Source organism: Passer domesticus, chromosome 18 (genome assembly GCF_036417665.1).
Source record: "Passer domesticus isolate bPasDom1 chromosome 18, bPasDom1.hap1, whole genome shotgun sequence".
NCBI classification, from domain to species: Eukaryota; Metazoa; Chordata; class Aves; order Passeriformes; family Passeridae; genus Passer; species Passer domesticus.
The window spans coordinates 12,417,891-12,440,318 of record NC_087491.1 but is presented as its reverse complement, the minus strand read 5'-3'; the positions used below and the strand labels follow the sequence as shown (position 1 = coordinate 12,440,318).

General features: G+C 45.3%; 1 protein-coding gene across 3 annotated transcripts in view; it reads right to left on the bottom strand.

The window, feature by feature from the left end:
* The window catches only part of GAPVD1 (GTPase activating protein and VPS9 domains 1), a 29,327-nt gene that overhangs the window by 5,383 nt on the left and 1,516 nt on the right, over positions 1–22,428 (bottom strand). For 2 of the 3 annotated variants that reach the window (XM_064393536.1, XM_064393534.1), the window contains exons 3-25: positions 16,832–17,029; positions 15,595–16,438; positions 14,334–14,420; positions 13,085–13,219; positions 12,782–12,971; positions 11,800–11,880; positions 10,854–11,014; positions 9,949–10,078; positions 9,074–9,199; positions 8,085–8,258; positions 7,649–7,789; positions 6,918–7,052; positions 6,236–6,355; positions 5,708–5,785; positions 5,204–5,577; positions 4,609–4,696; positions 4,152–4,232; positions 3,365–3,487; positions 2,783–2,912; positions 2,289–2,398; positions 1,513–1,672; positions 1,040–1,227; positions 161–374 (exon numbers count right to left, since the gene is read on the bottom strand). In XM_064393536.1, the coding sequence (XP_064249606.1) occupies positions 161–374; positions 1,040–1,227; positions 1,513–1,672; positions 2,289–2,398; positions 2,783–2,912; positions 3,365–3,487; positions 4,152–4,232; positions 4,609–4,696; positions 5,204–5,577; positions 5,708–5,785; positions 6,236–6,355; positions 6,918–7,052; positions 7,649–7,789; positions 8,085–8,258; positions 9,074–9,199; positions 9,949–10,078; positions 10,854–11,014; positions 11,800–11,880; positions 12,782–12,971; positions 13,085–13,219; positions 14,334–14,420; positions 15,595–16,438; positions 16,832–17,016 (4,055 nt within the window). In that variant the 5' untranslated portion in view covers positions 17,017–17,029. The remainder of the gene's footprint in view (positions 1–160; positions 375–1,039; positions 1,228–1,512; positions 1,673–2,288; positions 2,399–2,782; positions 2,913–3,364; positions 3,488–4,151; positions 4,233–4,608; positions 4,697–5,203; positions 5,578–5,707; positions 5,786–6,235; positions 6,356–6,917; positions 7,053–7,648; positions 7,790–8,084; positions 8,259–9,073; positions 9,200–9,948; positions 10,079–10,853; positions 11,015–11,799; positions 11,881–12,781; positions 12,972–13,084; positions 13,220–14,333; positions 14,421–15,594; positions 16,439–16,831; positions 17,030–22,428) is intronic. The other variant, XM_064393535.1, reaches the window with a different exon arrangement.

Genomic DNA, 22,428 nt, shown 5'->3' with positions numbered 1-22,428 from the left:
CATCATGCTAAAGCCCTTCCTCGTTCTTTTACAAAACGTTCTGAACGAAAACATGAATTTGTGTGGCTGACTCAGACAAGTCTGTGGCAGGAGGGCTGCACAGCTTCCACTGCACCAACTGCCAAAGAGAAAACAAATCCTTTGAACTCCATTCACTTACTGGTCACGCAAAATATCCCCGTCCTGATTGGGGTAGAAGGCGAGTTTGAAGATGCGGTTCATGACACTGCGCTCTATGGCCAGCTGTGCATCCTGCAGCTGCTCCTCACTGGCGTTCTGCCAGATGGCATCCTGAGCCATGGCCCCGTACAGGAACTGCAGAAAATCCTCTACTTGGGCCGTCTTATCGTCGGCTGCCGTGAGCTTCTGGAAATCTGACAAAAAAGGAGGAAGAGAAAGAACATTCACTTAAGTAAAAAAACATTATTTTTGATACGTTTTTCAGGCACGTTTAATGTGCAGCACTGTATGCTCCAGGAGCAAGAACTGACTCCAAATTCCTTATGTGCTTCATTTAGTCAGACATATACACAGAGAACATAGAACCAGTTTGGTATGAGTGGCTGGTTTGCATTTCCTGGTGCCACTGTCTCTTATGCTGTGATATTTTTGAATATTTGAGTCACACTGTTACTATCCCCCATATCTTCTAAGGTGCAGCCATAGGTTCTGGACTAAGAACTGAATGCTGCAACTTAATTTATCGTGTCTCAGTAGATATAAAATAATTCATAGTATTCATGCTTCTGCCATGGGGCGGATAATGTGATTTAGCATAACTTTTTTGGCAAAGTAAGGTCAAATTACCTTCATTCTCTCAGACCATGAAAAATGCAGACAATTACCATAGCTTAGATGCCACAACATACTGTAAAGTCACAGTAATCTGCCTGTTTAGCCACTAATTCACCATCTGAAATTAAAATAATTTCAGGAATCTACTCCTCAGATCAAAAGCCACACTTTAAAAGATTAATACAAGTCAGCATCTAAATACAGAGTAAAGGAATATAAAAACTTTGGTCTGCATTAATCTTACCTTGAATGAACTCCCGTATTTTCTTCTCCTTGCTCTCCAGCAGTAACCTGACACAGACTGTAGTGAAGTACCTGTTGGCCACCTCTTTGTCTCGCAGGACCCTCTGCAGGAGCCGCTCCAGGTGCGCCTGTGTCGTCTGCAGGCCTTGGCGGCAGCGCGTTAAATAAGCGATGTACGGAGCTCGTTTCCTAAAGCAGGGAGATCTACATCAGACTCACAACACAGACAGAGGCTACAGCTTTACAAACTGCCGAGTCAGAGTGCCAAGGATTCTTCCACTTGTTGTTTTAAAACACAGCCATGCCTGAATTCGGCAGTTTGCCTCGCATGGGTGAGGCGATTTCGCGGGGAAGCAGAGACGCAATAACCTGGTTTGGTAAAGCACAATTTAAACCAAAAGGGATCTTCCCAATCTGCTGGTGCATAAAGACAGGATTGGGAGCCCAGTGCTGGGGAGGCAGGGCACCAGGTACCTGTAGTCCTCCGCGATGGAGGCCAGCAGCTTGCGGCAGGTGCGGTTGTCGAAGCGGCTGACGCAGCGCATCGTCTCCTGCAGCTGCGCCATCAGGTTCTTGTCCTGCAGGTTGATGGCCTCAGCCAGCTGAACTTTCAGGAAGCACACAATTTCATTATCTAATAAAGAAAAAAAAATGTTAAGGAAAAGAAATGTAGGCATGATGAAAATAAACTATCTTTGAATATGGGAAACGCATTAATGGCTTAAAACAAAACCACTGTACATTAGGGAAAATATGTTATTTTAGAACAATTTAAGAAGCCTTTTTGAATTTTCCAGCTATCAGAGGATAAGCCTCCATATCACTATCTTATCTAGCATTTAGAACCATTCTGAAATGTGAAGAGGACCCCATAAGGTGACATATTCACCTGCCTGCAAATAAACCTAGAGTGAATGGAAGGATACAACACAACACATTTATACTAAGTCAACATAAAGACCCAGTAAATCATTCAAGTGGCACAACTCCAAACAGCACATGTATTTTCAGAGTCTATTCCATAGCTTCAGGCTCTACCTGCACAGTATCTGTGATACTTCATTACAAAAAAATCTTAGAGCAGGCTGAGATGGCAGTTTGTCTGTGGAGTAAGAATGAAAACATTCTGGGGGCAAAAGGCAGCCCGTGCCCTCAATATTTATGGCAAGGAGAAGGGACCATAAATGGTGCAGTACAAGTGCCATTACATGGGGACAAGGAGAGACACACACAGTGCAAAGAGCCTGTACCTTCAGGGTCTGTGTGGTCTGGGAGACCATTCCTTGTTGAGTGTGTCAGCATGGGGAGGGCAACAGAATCTGCTGAACAAAGAGCCAATCTCAATTTCTTCTTTGCATCCCTTAAAGAGGAAAAATATTTTCTTAACACAGTTGTTGAGAGCTCTGATTCTTCAATAAGAAATCTTCACTTTCTTTTTTGTTTAATACTACTTAGAAGTTATTTAACATCATTTTAATATACAGCATGGTCAAGACTTCAGAATATGAGTTATTTTGATACAGCACCATTTTCAAAGGGATTTTCTTAAACACTGAATTGCTCTGTCCCCTCTGGTTACAAACAGCCCTCCACCAGTGGAAATATGACAGTTTGAGATACTTAAAACTAAAAGCACATCAAAATTCACAATGAATCTGTATTAAGTTTCTTGTGGGAACCAGTCACACAGCTTCAGCTTTTAATTCTACTTTGTGGGTAAGATGAAACCTGCAAATGTCTTTACCTATAGGAGAAAGCAGAACCTTGTGGCTGTGCTACTTGACTTGCAGAGTCTGGGAGGTCATCTGCAGACATGTTCTGCAAAGCCTCATCCCGTGGGGAGTCGTGCATGCTCTCACCATCCCCAATTGCCTCTGTGGAAATGAAAAACACATTGCACCTCAAGAGAGGAGTCAGAGGAAGAAACCAGACGAATTTTCTGCTCGTTAGTCTAAGGCCAGGGAGGGAATAGAGACAGAAAATAAACCAGCTTGTTCTGGATATATGAAAAAATGCACATTAAAACATACAACGAAGAAACTGCAAAAGTTTTGGAAGGCACTTCTTCAGTGTCATTTAACACAAAACAAAAATCCAGTAGGAGACATGCTATCAACACCCAGCCTCCTCAATGTCAACACAAAAGAGCTGTCCTTGGGAATACTGATTTAATTCCCAGCCTCTGAGGGACTGTCCCACAGCTTATTTGACAAAACATTCCTTGTTTAGAGCTCACATTGTGCAGCTGCTAATCTAGAACACTGAAGTGTGTTTATCTCCAAGGAGCAGGAGCTATGTTATGGTGATTACAGAGCCAGGCTCCCACCTGCACTGTCGTAGTTCACGATGGCTCCTTCACTGGGACTCGTTCTCTTGATTGCATTCCTGTATTTGTCCAGAATGTCCTCAGCAGCTTGTGCCTGTGCACTGAGCCTTGGGCTGGGATCATCTGAAAGGACCACAAAAACAACAGGAGTTACCCTGGTGTTGGGCCAACTGAAAGCAAATACAAAAACTTAAGCCTACACATTTGGACTCTTGTTTTCAGCCAGATCAAACAAAGAGGTGCTTGTGTCCCGTGCAGCCCAAATTCAAATGTTTTAATAAAGTCTGAAGCAAATCAGAAAACAAGCACTACAATCAAAGTGAACAAACAAAGTCAGATCCTGAGCAGATCCTCAGCACATTTATATTGCATACACAGTATGCAGTAAAAATGGTATTTGAAGACTTCAAGAAAGGATCAGGCAAACAGAAAACGTAACACCCAGGCTCACACCATGTTTAATTTAACACTTAAGTAACTATTACAGGACTGTGTGTACAGCTATCCTTACAACTCAGCTGTGACAAGGACAGGAGCTCTATAATGAGGGCGGAGGAAAAGTGAGGACTTGAGCTGAGAATCCACTACAGGCACAGACAGACATGTGACAACTTAAAAACAGCCTTCAAGTCAGGAAATCTTTATCCATTTTCTTATTCAAAATGTCAGTTCTGAACACGAGCTACAACAGCATGTACCTGTCTGTCAGCAGCTACCTGGTGGGCACTCTGGAGCTCCAGGAGGCACACTCTGAGAGAAAATTACTATGATGATGTTATTCACATACCTTGAAGCGTTGCGTATCTGTCAGGCACCATGTCATCTTTGTCTTTTTCTTGTTTTTCTTTCTTCCTAAATGGAATAGGAGCTGAAAATGCAAGGTACCTCATCAAAGACTACTCTGAGATAATGGCCAAATCACAGAAACTTTAAGGAAGGAGCTAATGCAGAAAATTTTCACCAAATCAACTTCCATAAAAGCATCAGCTCATCCATGGGGTAGAGCAGAACTGTACTGTCACCACCTACAGCCAGCTCCACCTTCAACACACACGAGGTCAGGCACAACAGTTTTGCCTTGCAGGGACAGCACACTCTAGAGAGATACTAGCCAAGGGAGTCAGGTAGCTTCCCATTTTTATTTACATATTTATTTATACTTTAACCACAAAGGTGACTAAAGAGATAGTAAAGGCAGTGTGAACTCTGACTGAAGTACCCAACCCAGAGAGACACGACCCTACCTTTGGGCATGGCAGACACAAAACGTTTCCTCCACCAGGGCTTGTTCCTGTCAGACTTCTCATCATCACTGTCTTTCCGTTCCTCAATCTGCAGAAGGGCAGAGTCTACACTTGAGCATTTACCAAATCAAGTGTAAGGAGAAAATTTCTCCTTCACATCAGCTTTTGCTACACTGACTGTAAAAACAGAACTACAGCAGAGCACAAAGAGCAGATTAAGTCAGAAATATCTCTCCTAATGAGGACATCCTGCAAATGCAAACCCATAGCCACAAAGAACCTTAGACTTCACTTATTTCTTTGTAAAATAAAAATAATTTTCAGGCTGCTGCAGCAATTTAACACTACAATGAATCTGTTTCTGAAGTACCACCAGTAAACCTCATCCAGTAAGTTTAAGAAAAACCGGATCCATTTAAGCCACTCTGAACATCTGCAGCTTTATCTTATAAAACGTTACTGGCCGACGTTTAAGGGTAACAAAAGTGTGTTGTAATTCCTTAGCTAAAGACATTTAATTCCACCTTCCTGGCAGTAGGTGCATAGTTAAAATGGGCATCAGAGACAAAAATAAAATGCTAAATAGAAGCCTCACCTCTCCCCTGGAGGAGTCCTTGCTGGGAGATGAAGAAGACGACTGAGAGGCGGCCGCCAGCGCGGCTGCCCCGGCGCTGCTGGAGGCCATGGGCAGCTCCCTGTCCTCATTGCCAGCACGTCTGTTCCAGCCAGGGTCACTCATGGGCCTCCGGACCGAGGGCACGATGTCCGAGCTCCTGCTGCGGACCAGCCTCTCGGGGTAGGAGTGTCTCTGCTTGAAGGCCTCCAGGTCTGTCGGGATCAGAGCGTGCGCCCCGAAGGTCGGCAGCCGCGCCTCGTTACCCCCCACGGCTCCTTCCAGGATGGGGGGATCTGGAGGTGGATGAGAGGGTCTTGCATAGTGCACTTTAGGCCTTACTACGGCTGACACACCTGTGGTCACAAGAAAAGAAGCCACACACGTTTCTCTTAATAGGAGTCCAAATTACCTGATTACCTGGTACTAACGTAGAAGCATTGAAAATGTCTATTTTAAAAACAAAGCTTAATCTTTACAACTCACCCTCATTTGAGGACAGAGGGTCAAACAGTGCAAGCAATGAATCTGTCTGAGAAGGAGGAGATGTCAACTGACTGGCTCCTGAAGTACAGAGAGACCAAAGTTAGTGCCATACCAAAACTGCCTCCAACATGAGAGACACTGGAAAAGCAGACTTCAGCAACAAAAGTTTATAAAACTTATACTGCTAAGTATTTGTAAAGATATTCCTGTATGGAAAGATTTCTGCAGTACCTTGAAATGATCAAAGAGTTACATCACAAAAAATGGGGAATTCTTGAGGAGCAGCCCAGTTCCAAAATGCAAGAGGACAGTCAATGCAATCAAACTGAATTAGGGATCTTAGATCTAGAACTCAAGCTCCAGTACAGCAAAGCACTGGAGCCTCTTTGTCAAACAAATACAGTACTGGCAAATAAGGAAAATACTAAGCTTAGTCACTAGCACTTTGAAATTGGGGAGAAATTGTAAAATTTAAGGATTCCATAAATGTCACTTGTTTCTATCAGAGATTCCAGTTAAGTAACTTACCATGGGCTGTTTCATCCATGTCAGGACTTGTCACAGAGTCTTTGCCCCCGAAGTCAGAGCTACATTCAGACCTGAGATCCTCAATCTTGTTAGGAATATCTTCAGATGTTGCACTAATACCTTACACATAACAAAAGAAGCATCTGTAATAGTCTTTCAAAGAGCAAGGAAGCAAAAGCCTGAGGCTGTTAAAATGTTTGGTGGACAGTGAATAATTAAGTTCCACCTCACAGTAGCACCTACAGACATTATAAATTTCTATACTCATAAAATAACAGTCTATTTTTGCTCTACGTCTTCAGAAGTGTGACCATAGCCATGATTACACTCTGACAAGAGGCATTAGAAAGACACTTCACTCTTACATACTTTGCAAAAAATTAAGAACTAGAGCTATGATTTATTTAAATTAAACAAGTTGTTTTAAATGCAGAAAGTTTGGAGTTTCTTCCAAAGCAACATTCCTCTGCTAACCCCTGCTATTGCAGCACGGGGCATCCACCTCTCTGCTGCCTTTTTTATTTCTTCTGGGAGGTGAACAAAGAAACACAGCTTTGAAAATTCCAGAAGGAGCGCAGGAAGTTATTTTATGAGTGAAGTGATGTACAAACAAAGCACTGCAGCAAAGTGAGTGCTGCCCGTGCTGGGATGGAGCAGCACTGTCAGACCCAGTGGCACACACCTGACACGACGCTGAGGCCGGGGGTGCTGGGCCGAGAGCTGACCTCCCTCACATCTGTGTCATCAGACGTGCTGCCCAGCCCGGAGCAGCTCTCCAGCTCCTGCAGCCTTTCCTCCTGTTTTAAATCTGGAGCCTCTACAAAAGGGAGACAATGGACAGCAGAGAGAGAAAGTATCATTACTCAATGCCATGCTCCCTACACATTCACAAGCAGAAGGAAGGGGTGGGGGGTGCTTTAGTGTATCAAGTTTTAAGGGAACTCAACCACCTCAGCAAGAGTTTTCTTATATCCTTTGGTACAGAAGGCAGGACTCTGCACAGACAGCAATGCACTGTCTGCACAGGCACGCTAAGGAGTGTTTACTGTTTTAATTGTTGTATTTCTTAGACAACAGGATACAGTCACATCCTCACTAACCAAAGTAAACCATGGTCCTGGATAGCTCCTACCACAGGGAAGGAAAGCAAGCACAAGTTTGCTTTGGAAACCCTTCTCTTCCCCTTCAGACCTTAAGAATTTCTTAATAACAGAAGTCTTTCCCAATGCTTTTCATCTTCTTTCTGCCTAGGAGCATTTTGTCCTTTTAATCCTGGAAGTATTTGCAAAAACCAACTTAAGCCTAGGACAGTAATTTCTTGAAAAAAGAGGAAGAGGAAGAGGCTGCTGTTTTGCCTCTGGAAGAGTCTTAGAATCATGCTAAAGAAATACGCAAAAACTGCCCGATTCTGACCTGAATCACTTGGTAATACTTCCACACTCCACGCCTCACTTGTGGTTTCTGATATGGTTGAACCTGTGCAGGGATCAAGCAACACGGATCCTGAACCTGGCAAACACAGCAAGCTGCCTAGCATGTTCTCTGCAGCTGCACCTGCAAAAGTAAAGCCGGAGCGTATGGCTAGAGCTGGGCTTGGGGAGTCAGCTCTAGAGAGAAAAGGAAGAACACCTCTTAAGTGTCCTTGATAAAGAAACCAGGAAACAACATGTAGAGAAGAAACCAGTAACTAAGTACAGTCCAGGTCATGCACACAAAAATCCTCCTAGAGCAAATCTCCAGTTGAATCTGTGGAAATGCCCCTGTTGAGGAAGGGAGGAGGAGGATGAGGAGGGCTCTGCAGCCTCGGGTTCCAGAGCAGCACAGGACCTACCCAGGGCACAGCCGTTACCTGCGATTTCCTGCAGCCGGTCCTCGTCGATGTTGGGGTCGAAGTCACTTCCCAAGACATCTGTGCTCCAGGTTTCACTCACAGTCTCTGAGATATCCCTGTCATCAGTCAAGCCCATCATGTCTCGGATTTCAAACTTACGGAGCTTGTCATCCAGGTTATCCTGAGTTGTGGCTGTGGAAAAATAAACAGTTCTTGGTTTTCTGAAAGGCTTCTCCAATTGTTTCAGATTGAAAGCCTGTAAAAGTACATTAGGAAAAAAAATCCCAAACAAACAGCCCCCTAATTCTGTCAGGTAAGGCAGTGGTTTAAAGGAAGGCCTGTAAAGCACTATTACACTATTCAGGAAATGCTGCCTGAGAAAACATTTGAGACATAAGAAAAAAAATCTGGAAGTACTCATGGTAATCTATCAACTAAATTGACAGAAAAAATAAATGCAAGGTAGTGCTACATAGACACTGATACAATTCCTGTAGAGGAACAGGATCACAGAAGAGCTGAGGCCTCCAGGGTCATTCCAACGCAAACTCCCTGCCCTGGTCAAGGACACCAGGCTGCTCATGATCATGTCCAGTCACATTTTGAGCATCTCTAGGCTGGAGACACCACAACCTCTGGGCAACCTGTTCAGTGCTTGACAAATGGACATTATAGAGAAAATTACCCAGATACTTCCAGACTACTCCAATCCAGATCACCCTATTCCTGAAGGGAAGAGCTTGATATCAGGCAAAACTTCCTTCAAAGGACTTAAGTCTCAAAATTCCAGGCTATTTCCTTTTCCTAACAACAGACTACAAAGAATATTTCTTGGGGTGAAGAAAAACACCAAACCAAACCCACAAACAAATACAAGAGCGATTGCACAAGGAAAACGCCTTGACTTTTTTTTCCCCTTGAATTAGTCAATTTTGCAACCTCTTTCCACAGACTTTGGCTTTAGCACCTCCAGCAGCTCAGGCACTGGGGAGGGAAGTGGCACCTGCCTTGCTCGTGCTCCAGCAGCTGCAGAGCCTCCACGCCGTTGCTGCCCGAGGGGCCCGCGCCCAGCTCCGACACCGACTCCCCCTCCAGGTCCAGGGAGGACACGGAGTTGGAGCGATTGGAAGGGCCTGTGGAAACACATCTTACTTTAGAACTAATTTGAGTAACATATAAATATACAGCATTAACGATTCAGGACACAAAACTCACTAGAAAAATGATAAGGAATGAAGCAGCAGTTCCAACACAAAATATTGAATCTCACCACTACTGTACTTAGCTGGAACTTAAAAACCAATAAAGTCTTTGTCCTTAACTTATTTACTTGTTCATGAATTTGTTTTCTTATTTTGAGGAGACAGCAAAAAGGAAGTTACGGAAGTTGTGCAAAAGTGATGTGTCTGAACCTTTCCATCCCAAGACATCTGTGTTTTGTTATGTCTGAGGTTCATATCAAGGAGTTGTGCAGAAACTATTCTGAGAATAGAAACTATTCTGAGTTATGTAACAGCTAATTAGAACATGTTGAAAAATTAGTCTGAGAACTTCAAGTTTAGAGCTAAGTTATCTTAATAACTAGTACTGCACTTAAGTTTAAAACAAAAATAAACCAAAAAAACCATTTTCTCTTTTTAAACACACTTAGTCTTTTTCTTCCCAACTCTCAGATTCAGTTATGCCTTTGTAGGTCAAAATTTGCTCCAGGCTTTATTCTCTGAACAACTAAGAAAGAAGACAGGGTCTCAGAGTGAAATAGCACAGTCTCCAAAACAGCAAAGCCAAGATGCTGTATTTAACACACCTTCCTTTTACAGTTAAGGGGAAAAAAAAACCAACAGAGCAACAAAACTTCTTCAAGACTTAAGCAGCCCTTCACCTTCAGATATTCCTTCCAGATTATCACTGCAGAGGGAAAAGCGCAGGGTTTTATCAGGTTTGCCATGGAGCTTGTTCTCATCAATGGGGACATCTCCCTGCCCACCATCTGCAAGCTGCATATTTAACACCTGGAGGGTGGGAGAAAGAAACAAGGCTTCATTAAAATCAGCTATTTTTCAGATAATTAAACAGCAAATAAAAACTGGAGACATGTTTTTGTATTGTTAATGGGACAATCACACTTCTAACATTCTGTTAGAAAAAAGACGGCAACCTCCCAAGTCAGAGTCTGGGGAAAAAGCAAGGAACCACCCCATGGACATTAGGAATGTCCTGGTAACAAGGGAGCCACAGCTCCCTCATGACCCCCCCAAAAGCAGAACAGTAAGGCAAGGATCTGCACGAGGCTGCCAGAGGAGATAATCCAACCACCAGGCAGGCAGCAAAGCTGGAAGCAGCAGCTGTGCTGCAGCTGGAGAAGGAAAAGGCTGGAACAGCAGCCCTGCCCCAGGAACAGTCTGCAGCACTGTGAGCTCAGCTGTGCCCCCACGAGAACCTGGGCCTGTGCCCTTCATGAGCTGCCAAAAGCAGCAGGATCAGTGCTCCAGTTCTGCCACTCACCTGTGTCCCTGGACCCAAAGGACAGGGCATGCAGAGGCACAGCAGCTCTGAATGCTCAGAAACAAGAGCCCAGGTTCACCTGAAGCTTAAGTGAGGGAACAAACCCACCTACCAAAGGCCATTTGAAAGCTACAGCCCCCAAGCTCATAACACAGAGCAAGGATTTAAATTCCCATTCCAGCTTTATTACCAAACTTAGCTCTGCACCCTCACTGCCATGCTATTAGAGAAGACAGAGGCTGCATGGTTCAAAACATCTGAGATCTCATGGTTTCTGGATACCTCATTTTCTGACATCATTCCTGGAGTAATCTGTGGACCTGTCCCCAGAGAAATCACCAGCACTTCTTCTGGCTGCACTTCTGGAATAGTCTCCTGGGAGGATCCTTCATGATCTCCGTGCTGGTCCATCAGCATGTTTGATCTGCTTCTGCTTCGAGTGGCTAAGAAAATATTTCAAAATACCCACATTAGAAAGCTTTTCCTTTTGTTTAAGGAGGAAAAACAGACAATACAATGGAAATACAGAACGGTAGTATTTTAATTAGCAATACACACTAAATAAGTTTTCAAAATCAAAGTGTTATTAAACTTTTGAGGGATGGAACTGATGTTTAAACTTGAGTACTGTCCTGTGGAAAAGGAAACTTTCAGCATAAAAGCTGAGAAGCAGAAAAACAAGGTACACTGTTTGCCAACAGCAATTCAGCCTGTTCCAGTCACAGAAAGACCTTTTATACATTATATGAGAAAATTCAGTTTGTTACTAAAAAAAGGTCTAGGATTCTGTGGTTTAAAACTCTAATTAATTTGTATAAAAGAAGTAGGAAATCTTATTCTAACAGGTGTCTCAAACCCAGACACACAATACAACATCAGGTGGTTTGCTCTGATTACTTTTCCACTCTTATGTCCCCTTTTCAACTGGCCTCAGAGTCCCACATGTGGCTCCATGGAAGTAAAAACACACACATGAAATTGAGGTTTCTAAGAATGGCAGCATGACACCAATTGCTTTTTTATTTGACCCAAGGAAAACAAGGCAAGTGTGCAGAAGTGGCAGCCAAATTCTGATATCTGACAGAGGGGTTTTTAAAACCCACATGTACACAAAAAGAGTCCATACACTGCAGAATTCTGCCAAGGGAGCTGATTGCCAGGGTGGCCCAAAGGCATGCTGAGTTATGTGACAAAGTTTCACAGAAAATGGAAAGAGGGCATTACCCACCAAAAGGGGTTACTAGAGTTATGTGAGCTGACAGATTGGTAGCAGAGGTGTCCCAGGCAGTAATCGCTGCCAGCTGCTGTCCTGGAGTTGGAAAGCATTAAAATGAAACAAAAGAAACAAAAACTTTGAGCAAAAGCTATTTTATACCATAAAAAAAATGCTGTAAAGTGCCACTACCTTAGAGGTGTAAGACCAGAACCATTCAAAAGCAGAGTTAAACCAACATGGGACAGGTTTGTTTTGGGGGTGGTTTTTGGGGTCTTTTGCACTTATTGGCCTCTGTATATTTTCATCCTTTTACACACCACCACCAAATCTCTCAATCAAAAATATCCCACATGGTCATATTCATGTAAATATACACTGAAGAAGAGTACCACACTTCTTATTTTAAAATAAAGTATTATTAATATGGAAAAAATCTAGACCCAGAAATCCTACTGAAAAACAAAGCCCAACCAACCTAAAATTGCATTCCAGAAAACTGACAGTTGGAATTGGAGCAGGCAAGGAATGGAGAAAGGACAAACCTTCTCTTCTCAGCACATACTCTGAAGTCCTGCTCCTGCTTGTTCACCCTCCCATCCATTTGTTCTCTAACAAAACTGTTAAACTTATTCTATCCCATTAATTAAATGCCTCTGCTTCCATCTCACTACTTTCCTAAGCAATTTTCCCCCTAGATCTCCTTCCCACCTTCAAACCTCCCCTTTATTGTCACTGCCAAGCACCACCATTACAACTACCAACCACTCCAGAAATTTTCCCCAGTTCAGGCTGGAGGGATGAAGGTCCTTCACCACACTTGCATTAGACATTAAGGAAGTTACCTGGGTTTAAAAAAAATTCTTCACCATCTACACATCTAGAAAAAGTAGGAAGTGGAGGTGTAGGTGAAGAGTAAGCCCAAGAGGTGAGTGAGAAAACAGCACAGAAATGCCCGAGGTGTCAAAAACAGGGGAGCTCCGCTCTCTCTCCTTACCTATGGGCAGCCTGTTTTTTTTGTTGGCTGGAGTAGTTGCAGGGGAAAGCTGGGGGGTGTTATAGGGAGTCATTTCAAGGCTGTTGCTTTTCCCTGGCTTGTTCTGGGGTAAATTTGCCAGCAAGTTTTCCAAAGCCATCCGATCTTCCTTAAGCTGATCGCTCGACATCACGTTCCGCATGAAGCCGACCTAAGCACAGACAGTATTTTGGTAAGATGTTTTGCAGTGTGAGGCAGCCTGCTCTCGCCAAGGCGGAGCAGGAAGAGGCTGGCAAGGTCCCTGGCAGGGGCAGCGGGCGTTACCAGGGCAGTGAGCTGGCTGTAGGTCATGTACACCACGGTGCGGCTCAGCCCCTCCAGCAGGTTCACGGCCGACATCGGCGGCGTCTCGACCGCGCGCCCGTCGATCACCACGTCCAGGAAAGCAGCAACACAGCCCTGAGAGAGAGACAGCACCAGCGTGAGTGAGACACCACCCCAGAGCCTGCGGCAGACTCACCACGGCGCTTAAGGACTGCACAGGATCATCTGAGTTTCGCTTCCTGCTTCTGGAATCTTGGGATGAAATGGCAGGTATTTTAAGGTCACTGAAGAGCAAGCAAGGAAAGTGTGCAGGTACTTTTAGCATTTCCTCAGTTCCTTTCCTGCTTTCCAAAGTGTTACTTACTTAAGTGTCCTCTTACAACTTAAGGGAAAAAAATAAATGCAATAAACAGGCTCTTCCTGAAGAATCGGCTGAGCACAGACTGAAAATGAAACAAAGAAGCAACAACAACATCACTTTCTAATCTGAGTGAAAATGTTACTTGTACAATAAATGTGTAGCTTTGTGTGGTGACTGTGTAACAACTAGAATTACCAAAACACGGACAGATACAAGGTTACCAAGGATGCCAAGAGGTTTTTAAACACTTGACAATGTATCAAAGGCCACCAGCCTCACTGTTGCTCTGATGAAGGTAACTGCTGAGGCTACGGATGGATTCATGCTAACAGGAAAAGCTGAATTAAAAAAACAAAACTATGCAAAAAAGAAAGAGAAGCTACTTGCACTAAGAAATTACTTGGTGTTGAAACAGATGTTATACTAAGACTGTTTTCAGATCAAAGCATTTTGTTAGATTCAGTTGAAAAACCACAGATAGGAATTCAGTATTTCACATAATCAGAGTGGTTTGGGTTGGAAGAACCTTAAAGACCCTCCAGTGCCACCCCCCATCACGGGCAGGGACACTTTCCACTAGACCAGCTTATTCCAAGCCCTGTCCAACCTGGCCTTGAACACTTACAGTGCTCAGTTGAAAATACCATTTAATTTAATTTTTAAAAATATTTTATTTTAAGAAGTATTAGGTCGGAGTAGAAGCAAGAATCTCCAACCCTTAAATCTAGTATTCTAGATTTTTTCCCCAGCAGGATTTAATCTGCTTTTCATTACATGCAACTTGAAAATTAAACACATAGTAAGTCCTTTGCAAAGTCTGAGAAAGAGGCTGCAGAAGGATGATGACGTATTCACCAAGCCTTGGATTTTCTCAGCCTGGATTCTTACTTTGTCAAATTTAGCGAGGTTGCTCTTTGTACGTGGATCTCCCTCCTCAGAGCCTGTCATTGCCAGCTGCTGCAGAAGTCTCCCAACCTGAAATCCAAAAGAAGTACACAGAATAAGCCTTTCAAACCATGATGGACCTGATTATAAAAAATATTCAAAAAACCTCCTCCATTCTAAATCCTTTTTCATTTAATACTCCAAGGAATACTTCTGATTCAGTGGACAGAAATTTGTGCTTGCTTTCAGGAAAGAAAAAAATGCAAGAAGCTTTAGGAAAAAAAAGCAGTCATTGCCTTTAACAAGAAAATGTGCACACACAGTAGGCTGTGACCATCCATACTTCCCCCTCCCAGGAACAAAGCATGTTTTGTTTTTGCAACACGTCAGAATTGAGAGTTGAATCTAGGTCATCCAAACCTAGAGATTTTCAAAGGCTGCATATATTTTACTAAGGAGAAATAGCAGGAGGGCTAACCCTCATTTCAGAGCACATATCCCTTATTCATCTCCAACTGCAAAGCAACCCTCAATTTAAAGAGCTGCCAACTGCTCTGCTGCAGCACGTGAGCAGTGACAGGAGAGGATTGCTGCTGGATTTTAGAGAAACACTGAGCAAACTCACCAGGCTGATTGCACTGTAAGGATCACTGCCTGCCCACTTTAGAGACAACAGCAAAAAGCAGGTTTTGCTCCTCACGTGGAGGAACATCCTCAGTCAGACAAGTGTTGCTCAACACCTTCAGATGACTCCTCTATGTAATATCATTACATTGTCCAAGTGTTTGCATAATGACAAAAACTGGTCACGAGGGCTGGGGAATGCTCCAAGTAGAGCACTGGACATTACTGCCAAACAAGGGGCTTTCAGCTAAGTATTTCATTCTTTTTTGCAATACCTGGTATAATATTTAACATTTGCAAGAACAGCATAACATTCTTTTCCACACATACCAGAATTCATTTTCTAGTAATTTTTATGCCTTAGCTTCCATCCCTTAAAACAGCTTTTATAAAGGATATTTGCAGCTCTTCTCAGGGGTACAGGAATACATGCTGTCAGTTTTTTCAAGTCAATATTTTAAGCAAACAGATATACTTTGGAGCCAGCCTTTTCAGCAACAATTAACACAAATATTTCCTTAGCATTCATTTTATAAGCAGGAGAGACAGTACCTTCCCTTTTACTGTAGTAGCATCAGTTCTAGAGGGAATGAAAATGCCATTTTTATATATTTTAAGGCTGCCTTACTGTGAATCATACCTGCATCAGATTAAACCTTGCCACCTCATTGATAGGAGCATCAGAGATGATGCCGTACTGCTCGGGGTTGACGATGGCAGGGCAGATGAAACAGGCCAGGAGGAGATCTGTGCACATGGCTCTGACCTCGCCAACCTCCAGCCTGTCCACGCACGACAGCGTTTTGTACATCTGGGACACAATCCACCTCAAGCTGTGAGGAAAGCAGTACGTGTTTTGTTTGAGATAGCCAATGAATTTGTTGACCAGGGTCACCAGCTTGGCCTCGTTGGAGTCAACCATCTCTTGGACTCTCTGCTTGAACTTTTCTGTGCCTTTCTCTCCAAATAACTTTTCCTGCTGTACTGGGGAGAATCTCTCAATCAACTTGTTGGCATCGGTCTCCAGGTGGTCTTCATCCTCCACCAGGAGCTGCATGATTGGCTCATGTAAGGTAGCAGTAAGAAAAAGTTTTGCAGAGAAGAGTCCTTCAGAGAAGAGCTTGAACAAGATGCTGAAGGCACAGGTGCCTCGTCTCAGCAGCCGCCGGGGGTTGTCGCTTTCCTTCAGCTCAAACTCAATCAGGTAGCGCAGCACCTGCAGCAGGTAACTCTCGTCCTCCTGCATGATGCAGTTGCCGTAGATGGAGGTGAAGACTGTGTGAATGACACCCTGGGTGTTGTCCTGGTTGAGCTTCTCCCCGGCCACCAGGCAGGACGCAATAAGCCTGGGGTTCTCTCTCAGTCTGTTCAGGAATTCTCCATAAGCAGTCTCCTGGAATCCCAGCTGCTTGTACCCATCCACAAACTGCGTGTCCTCCAAGATTTTTGCATGCTGGCAACATTCAGCAGGAGAAGCTTCAGCACTTTAAAGAGAAACATTGAAACACTAAGTAACTCTTAAGTAAACAAACTTGCTAAGAGATGCCACATGATCTATTTATTAACCAGGCTGCTGCAGAGGAAAAAGTCTTTCCAGATAGTTACTACAAAATATTTGCAAATTCTGGATAGCTTTCCCCCATGAACAGAAGCAAAACAAACGCAGGTATTAAAAAAATAATTGCTTCCATGGCCAACAAGTAACTTTCGCTGTAAGATTCCCCAGCTAAGGCTGGGTTTACAGCCCCACATTGGCCAACAAGTAACTTTTGCTGTAAGATTCCCCAGCTGAGGCTGGGTTTACAGCCCCACATTTTTATGCCGAGTCCAGCCAAGGCTGCGGGGATGGGGAGCAGCTGCAGCAGGGCTGTGCCTACCTGGTGATGATGAGCCTGTCGAGGTTGATGCGCTGCTGCTTGGAGATCCAGGCTGTGCGGTAGAGGCGCTCCGCCGTCTTCAGCACGTCGGCGTTGAGGCGCTGGATCAGCTGCTTCTCCGAGCTCACGTACAGCCGCTCCTGCTTCAGGTGGTGGGCCAGCGTGTGGATGTCCAGCTTCACCATGGTGCCACGGGCCCTGGCACACAGAGCGAGCGGCTCAGCCCCACGGGGAGGGAACGAGCCCTGCCAGCCTGCAGTGGGCACAGGCTGATCCTGAGCCCTGCCAGCCCCATGGTGGGCACAGGCTGATCCTGAGCCCTGCCAGTGGGCACAGGCTGACCCCAAGCCCTGCCAGCCCCACAGTGGGCAGAGGGCACAGGCTGACCACGAGCCCTGCCAGCCCCATGGAGGGCAATGGGCACAGGCTGAGCCCTGCAGTGGGCACAGGCTGACCCCAAGCCCTGCCAGCCCCACAGTGGGCTGAGGGCACAGCTTGACCCCGAGCCCTGCAGTGGGCACAGGCTGACCCCGAGCCCTGCCAGCCCCATGGTGGGCACAGGCTGATCCTGAGCCCTGCAGTGGGCACAGGCTGACCCCAAGCCCTGCAGTGGGCACAGGCTGACCCCGAGCCCTGCCAGCCCCATGGAGGGCAATGGGCACAGGCTGAGCCCTGCAGTGGGCACAGGCTGACCCCAAGCCCTGCCAGACCCACAGTGGGCTGAGGACACAGGCTGACCCCGAGCCCTGCCAGCCCCAAAATGGGCAGCGGGCACAGGGAATGTTGCTGTGCCCCTCCTCAAACCCTGCCCCCAGGCACGCTCTCCATGCAAGGTTCCAGTGCCAGTTCCACGGTGTGTCACACAGCAGGGACACTGGCAGAGAAGCTGATGGTATTTTCAGCTCACCCTGGTGGGCAGGAGCAGAGCACAGCCCTGCCACACCTCGGGTACACCTGGCCTTACCTGGGGACACGTGGCCCCGGCTGCAGCTCAGGTGACACAGGCTCAGCCCCCATTGCCACTCACTGTCTGGGAACAGACTCCTTCACCCTACAGCCCATCCCCACAACCCAGCACTGCCCAAGGACCTGGCTGTGGGAATCTCTGGCCTGTTATCTCTCTCACCTATGCACCAGAAGCAGCAAGCTCCCAATGCTGCTCTTTTCTGCTAAAAAATAATAATAGTAACAATATTACTAATTAAGGAAAAAACCCACCAAACCATAAACCAAGGAGTATCAATACCCAGATAAGGCAGGAGTTGGAAATAAGTTTAGAGACTTTGCTCAACAGTAGAATTCATTCAGAAAAAAAATTCCTCAAATATTTCAATTCAGAAGAATATTTCTTTGGGCTGTGATCCAAAAATGCTGTTTTATAGAGAGAAAAACTGAAACAACCATAGGCTTTCATAGCACATCAGGGCTAGAATCTACACAAACTACTGCTCTGTATGAATGTAATATCAGTTTTAACTTCACTACTACAAAACATCTCAGCAGAGTACTGCACCAGACAAGACACATTCCAGGAGCAAATCCATCTAAAAACCAACTCTTTGGGAGGAAAAACCCCATCAAGTGTATTAGCACTGACAAAGGAAGAGGTACAATCATGCAGACCATGGAATTGATGGTTAACTGCTTTATGTCTTCCCCAGCAGAACTAACAGCCATGCCTGCTAATTTGGGAAGGACAAGGGTCTGAGGCAGATATCACCTGTGACAGACCATAATATACCTGCTGTGTGCATCAGTAATGGAGATGTCAGAGGGCTCCAGTGAGGAACCCTTCACAGCAATACTACAGCCAAAATAAAAACTCACTTCCCACAACTCTGGACAAGCCTTGCTTCACAAACCCATTCAGACCATGCTTGAGAAACTACAAATGATGTGCTAGAATAGCACGTGCTGGCCCAGTGCTCTCCCCTGCTAGAGTTTTAAAGATCTGTGTTTCACTGATCAGCAGAGCAGGAGGTGATCCTCACTGAAGAATATAGATTAGCTCCCTAATTAGGCACAGGTTTCCCATTTGTTGGGTTTTTACAGCCTGACAACCAGGTGCACTGACAACCATCACTGCTGCTTGTGTAATTAAGTCCTTTCATCTATAGTTTTAACCTCACAACCAGGAGCCAGGCAGACATGAACTGGAGACAGAGAAGCTGTCACATTGCATAAAAAAAATGCAATTTTATTACACCCAAAGGTTTAAAGGCCATTCCTAGTAAACACAGAAAAGTGGGTATAAAGCTCTTTAAAAAAATCCCCTAAACTCAAAAAGACCCCAAACCAAATTCAGCAATCCTAACCAGAGGCTACAGCTGATGCATCCAAAAACAAGATTACGACAGAAACTTGAAGGATGTGCTAATTCAGATGTTTTTAACTGGGACAGTCTCAGAGAAATGATTAGAAGAAACATTGCTGTTACTGCCAAACTTCTTTGTGAAACAAATAATAACTTCTTGCAACAAATTTATTTTTAGTCTCAGAATTTAAGAGCTTGCAAAAAACCCCCAAAAACCAGCAGTAAACTTGCTACTGCCTGCAAACACAGTAGTAACCAGTCTTAGGCTGTGAGCTAGTGCTATCAGCCTGGGAAAAGAAGCTGAATCCATAAAAACACACACAAACAGGCCTGCAGAGCTGCCTTCTGCCCTTTCAGAGCTTCCCACTGTAGGGCTGTGCTCAAAAGCTGCTCATATTTGATCAAACTGAACAGTTTTAGTTGGCATTTCCCACTTTCAGGTGTCAACCCACAGCCTCCACCTTCCTGGACAGAAAGTCACTCCAAGTGGATCTCCTGCTTCTTAGAGAGTTTGGGAAGGAAGGGAGGCCCACCAGGAGCACCCCTAGGAACAGCCTGTTGCCTCTGCCACAGCCCTGTGCCTCTGCTTTGCCAAATTTCAAAACAAGTCTCTATTTTTGTGTCACTGGTAACAAACCCTTTTAAGAGCAGACAAGCCAATTAAACAGCTCCTGAGGTGTTTCCTACACTTACAATTTCTCTCAGTTTCACTTAGCGTCTTTTTCTGTTTGTATTTATTGCAGAAGATGTTTCCTGCACCAGGGATGGGCAAAGCTCCCTAAGAAGCCTCTGAGGAAGGTGCTCTGCTCCTTCCTCCTCTGCCCACGGGTCAGAGCAAGCTCCAAAAGCCCTGGAGCAGAAGTGCACACAGTGAGAGCCCTGTCACACATGCATCAATCCACCTGCCCAGCAAACAGGTCAGACCATTGCAGCATTTGTGGTGTCACCTGGAAACGCCTGCCACAGAAACCTCAGCCCTGCTTGGAAGGGGAGGTGAGCACCCAACAGAGGAACAACCTGGGCACCTCCTCACGAAGAGCAGACACTGAGGCCCTGAGAAGCTGGGGGAACTGCTGTGCATTCTGATTTTTCCTTTTAAACTAATTGCCTCTCTGAACTCAGGCCCAAAACAAGGCTGCAAAGAGCACCCTTAGCTGCATCTGTGCTGCTAAATATACTGGTCCTGTGACTACCTGATAACACCCCATCAGTTGGCCACTACCCACGTGTGTGTCTTATCTGCCTCAGCTGCAGAACACCAGAAATAACGAAAGCAAGAGCAGAATTGATTCAGAACTGAGCCACAGCAGGTTACTGTGTGCCACTGCTTTGTCAAGAGCTGTGAAAATCCACAGGATTTTCTGTCAATCCACAGGACAACTGCATGACAGCAGCTTTCACCCTGTGTACAAGAAAACAGGATCAGCAGCCTCCCCAGCTTGGTAACCTCCATAAAAATCAAAGTGGCTCGACTGCAAGGATTGCTGCTGAGATCCAGCTCTGAGGAGAGGAACACCTCATCACTGCCTTCCACCAGTTTGTAAATGAATTATTCTGAAGCCACACAGGCCCAGCAAGCGAGAGCACAAACAACCCTGTCCTTACCTGAGGTCCCTGGCAGGCACCTGACAAGAGCAGAGATGTAAAGCAGCAGTTTGACACACAATGTACTTCAGCAAGGCTCAGGGAAGAAAACCCAAAAACCCAGCTGGGCAAGATGCACACGCTGCTCCTCTCCTCAGACACTGGCATTGCCAACACGGCTTGTCCTGAAAGAACAACCTATTGTACCACTAACACACCTACCTGACACACACTGCTCCTCCCCAAAACCTCTTCCCTTTACAGCAGTGCAGAGACAGCAGCTGCATCCTCTGACCAGGCTCCACAAGGTGCACTTGGCCACAGCCAGCACTCAGTGACACGCCACGGAACAGCTCTGGAGCAGAGCCTCTGCTCATTCCTCCTTTGCCAGATTACCTTATCAGCTGCTCATAAACAAAAAGGTGCCTGTAATTATCCAGCAATCTGGTTTATGACTGCCACACACCACCCCTGGAATAGCAGATATCTGTACACAGCTATAGAAAGGAGTCACTTTAGGATATTTACATATCTAGCAGCCTGCTGTGGTGAAGGAACAACAGATATGTAAGATTGTGCTATGTGCAGATTACTTTTCAATCCTGGGATCTCATGTTGATACGGAAACATTCCCATTTTCTGTCAGTTATTTCAAGACTACTCAGGAACCTACAAGTAACTGTGACACAGTAAGAGCAGCTGAGCACAACAGCTCAGACATTTCCCTTCACGATGCTCCACATATCAACAACAAAGACTGCATGACCTGACAGCACCCGAGACGCCTTGCCCTGCTGGCAGCACACATTTGTTCAGAACCCGAGGCAGTCTGTCCTTTGATGAACACAAGACACAGATTGCTTCCCACTCCTAAAAGTCCTGGAGAACACGACATTGAATCTTCAGGTGCTGAACTCCACCTTACAATGGCCAGGGGTTTGTCCTGTGGCATACAGGCACATCTCTCTTGCATATTTCTGTGATTCAGTTGACAGAAAAGAGATTAAGTAAAGTGGTAAATGCTGCTGGTACACCAGATCCTCCTTCCTCCTCCCAGGTTTCCTGCTCAGGGTTCCTTGCTCCTCCTGAGGCTCGCTAGGCAAGACAACTTCCAGAGCAAGTCTGGGCACATCTAAGGTGGGCAGGGCAGGGCAAGGCAAAATCACTCCATCCTGCTGAAAAATAACTCCTAAGCAAGCCTGAATGGCTTCCAAGCTAATTCAGCCCTGATGAGGTACCTCTTTGCTCATTAGTATTTATAGCACCTCTCACAAGCTTTATTCCTTGACACAAGCCAACTGCCCGTGTCCCCAGCTGAGCCAGAAGAGCCCTTTTCCAGCAGGATGGCTCTCCATGACCTAGGCTCACTGCTGAACCCTCACACCGCAGCACCCACCAGCTCAAACACGCGTGTGACACACAAAATGCAGCTCCACTGTCTAATTGTCATTAATAAGAAACTCGTGCCTCATGTTTGTTTCTGCCCAGAGGCTGCTCTCAGCTAGCCCTGGACATACTGTCCATCCATGTGAGGAGAACCTCATTTCTCTTGCCCCATAACAGAGCTCATCAGCAAAGGGCAGGACCAGCTGGCTACTAAATCATGGCATCACCAATGCCATCTATTCTGGCATTGCCATGTTGCATAAAATCAACAAAAGCACATAACCAGGCTGAAATCTATTCCAGTTGCTTGTGA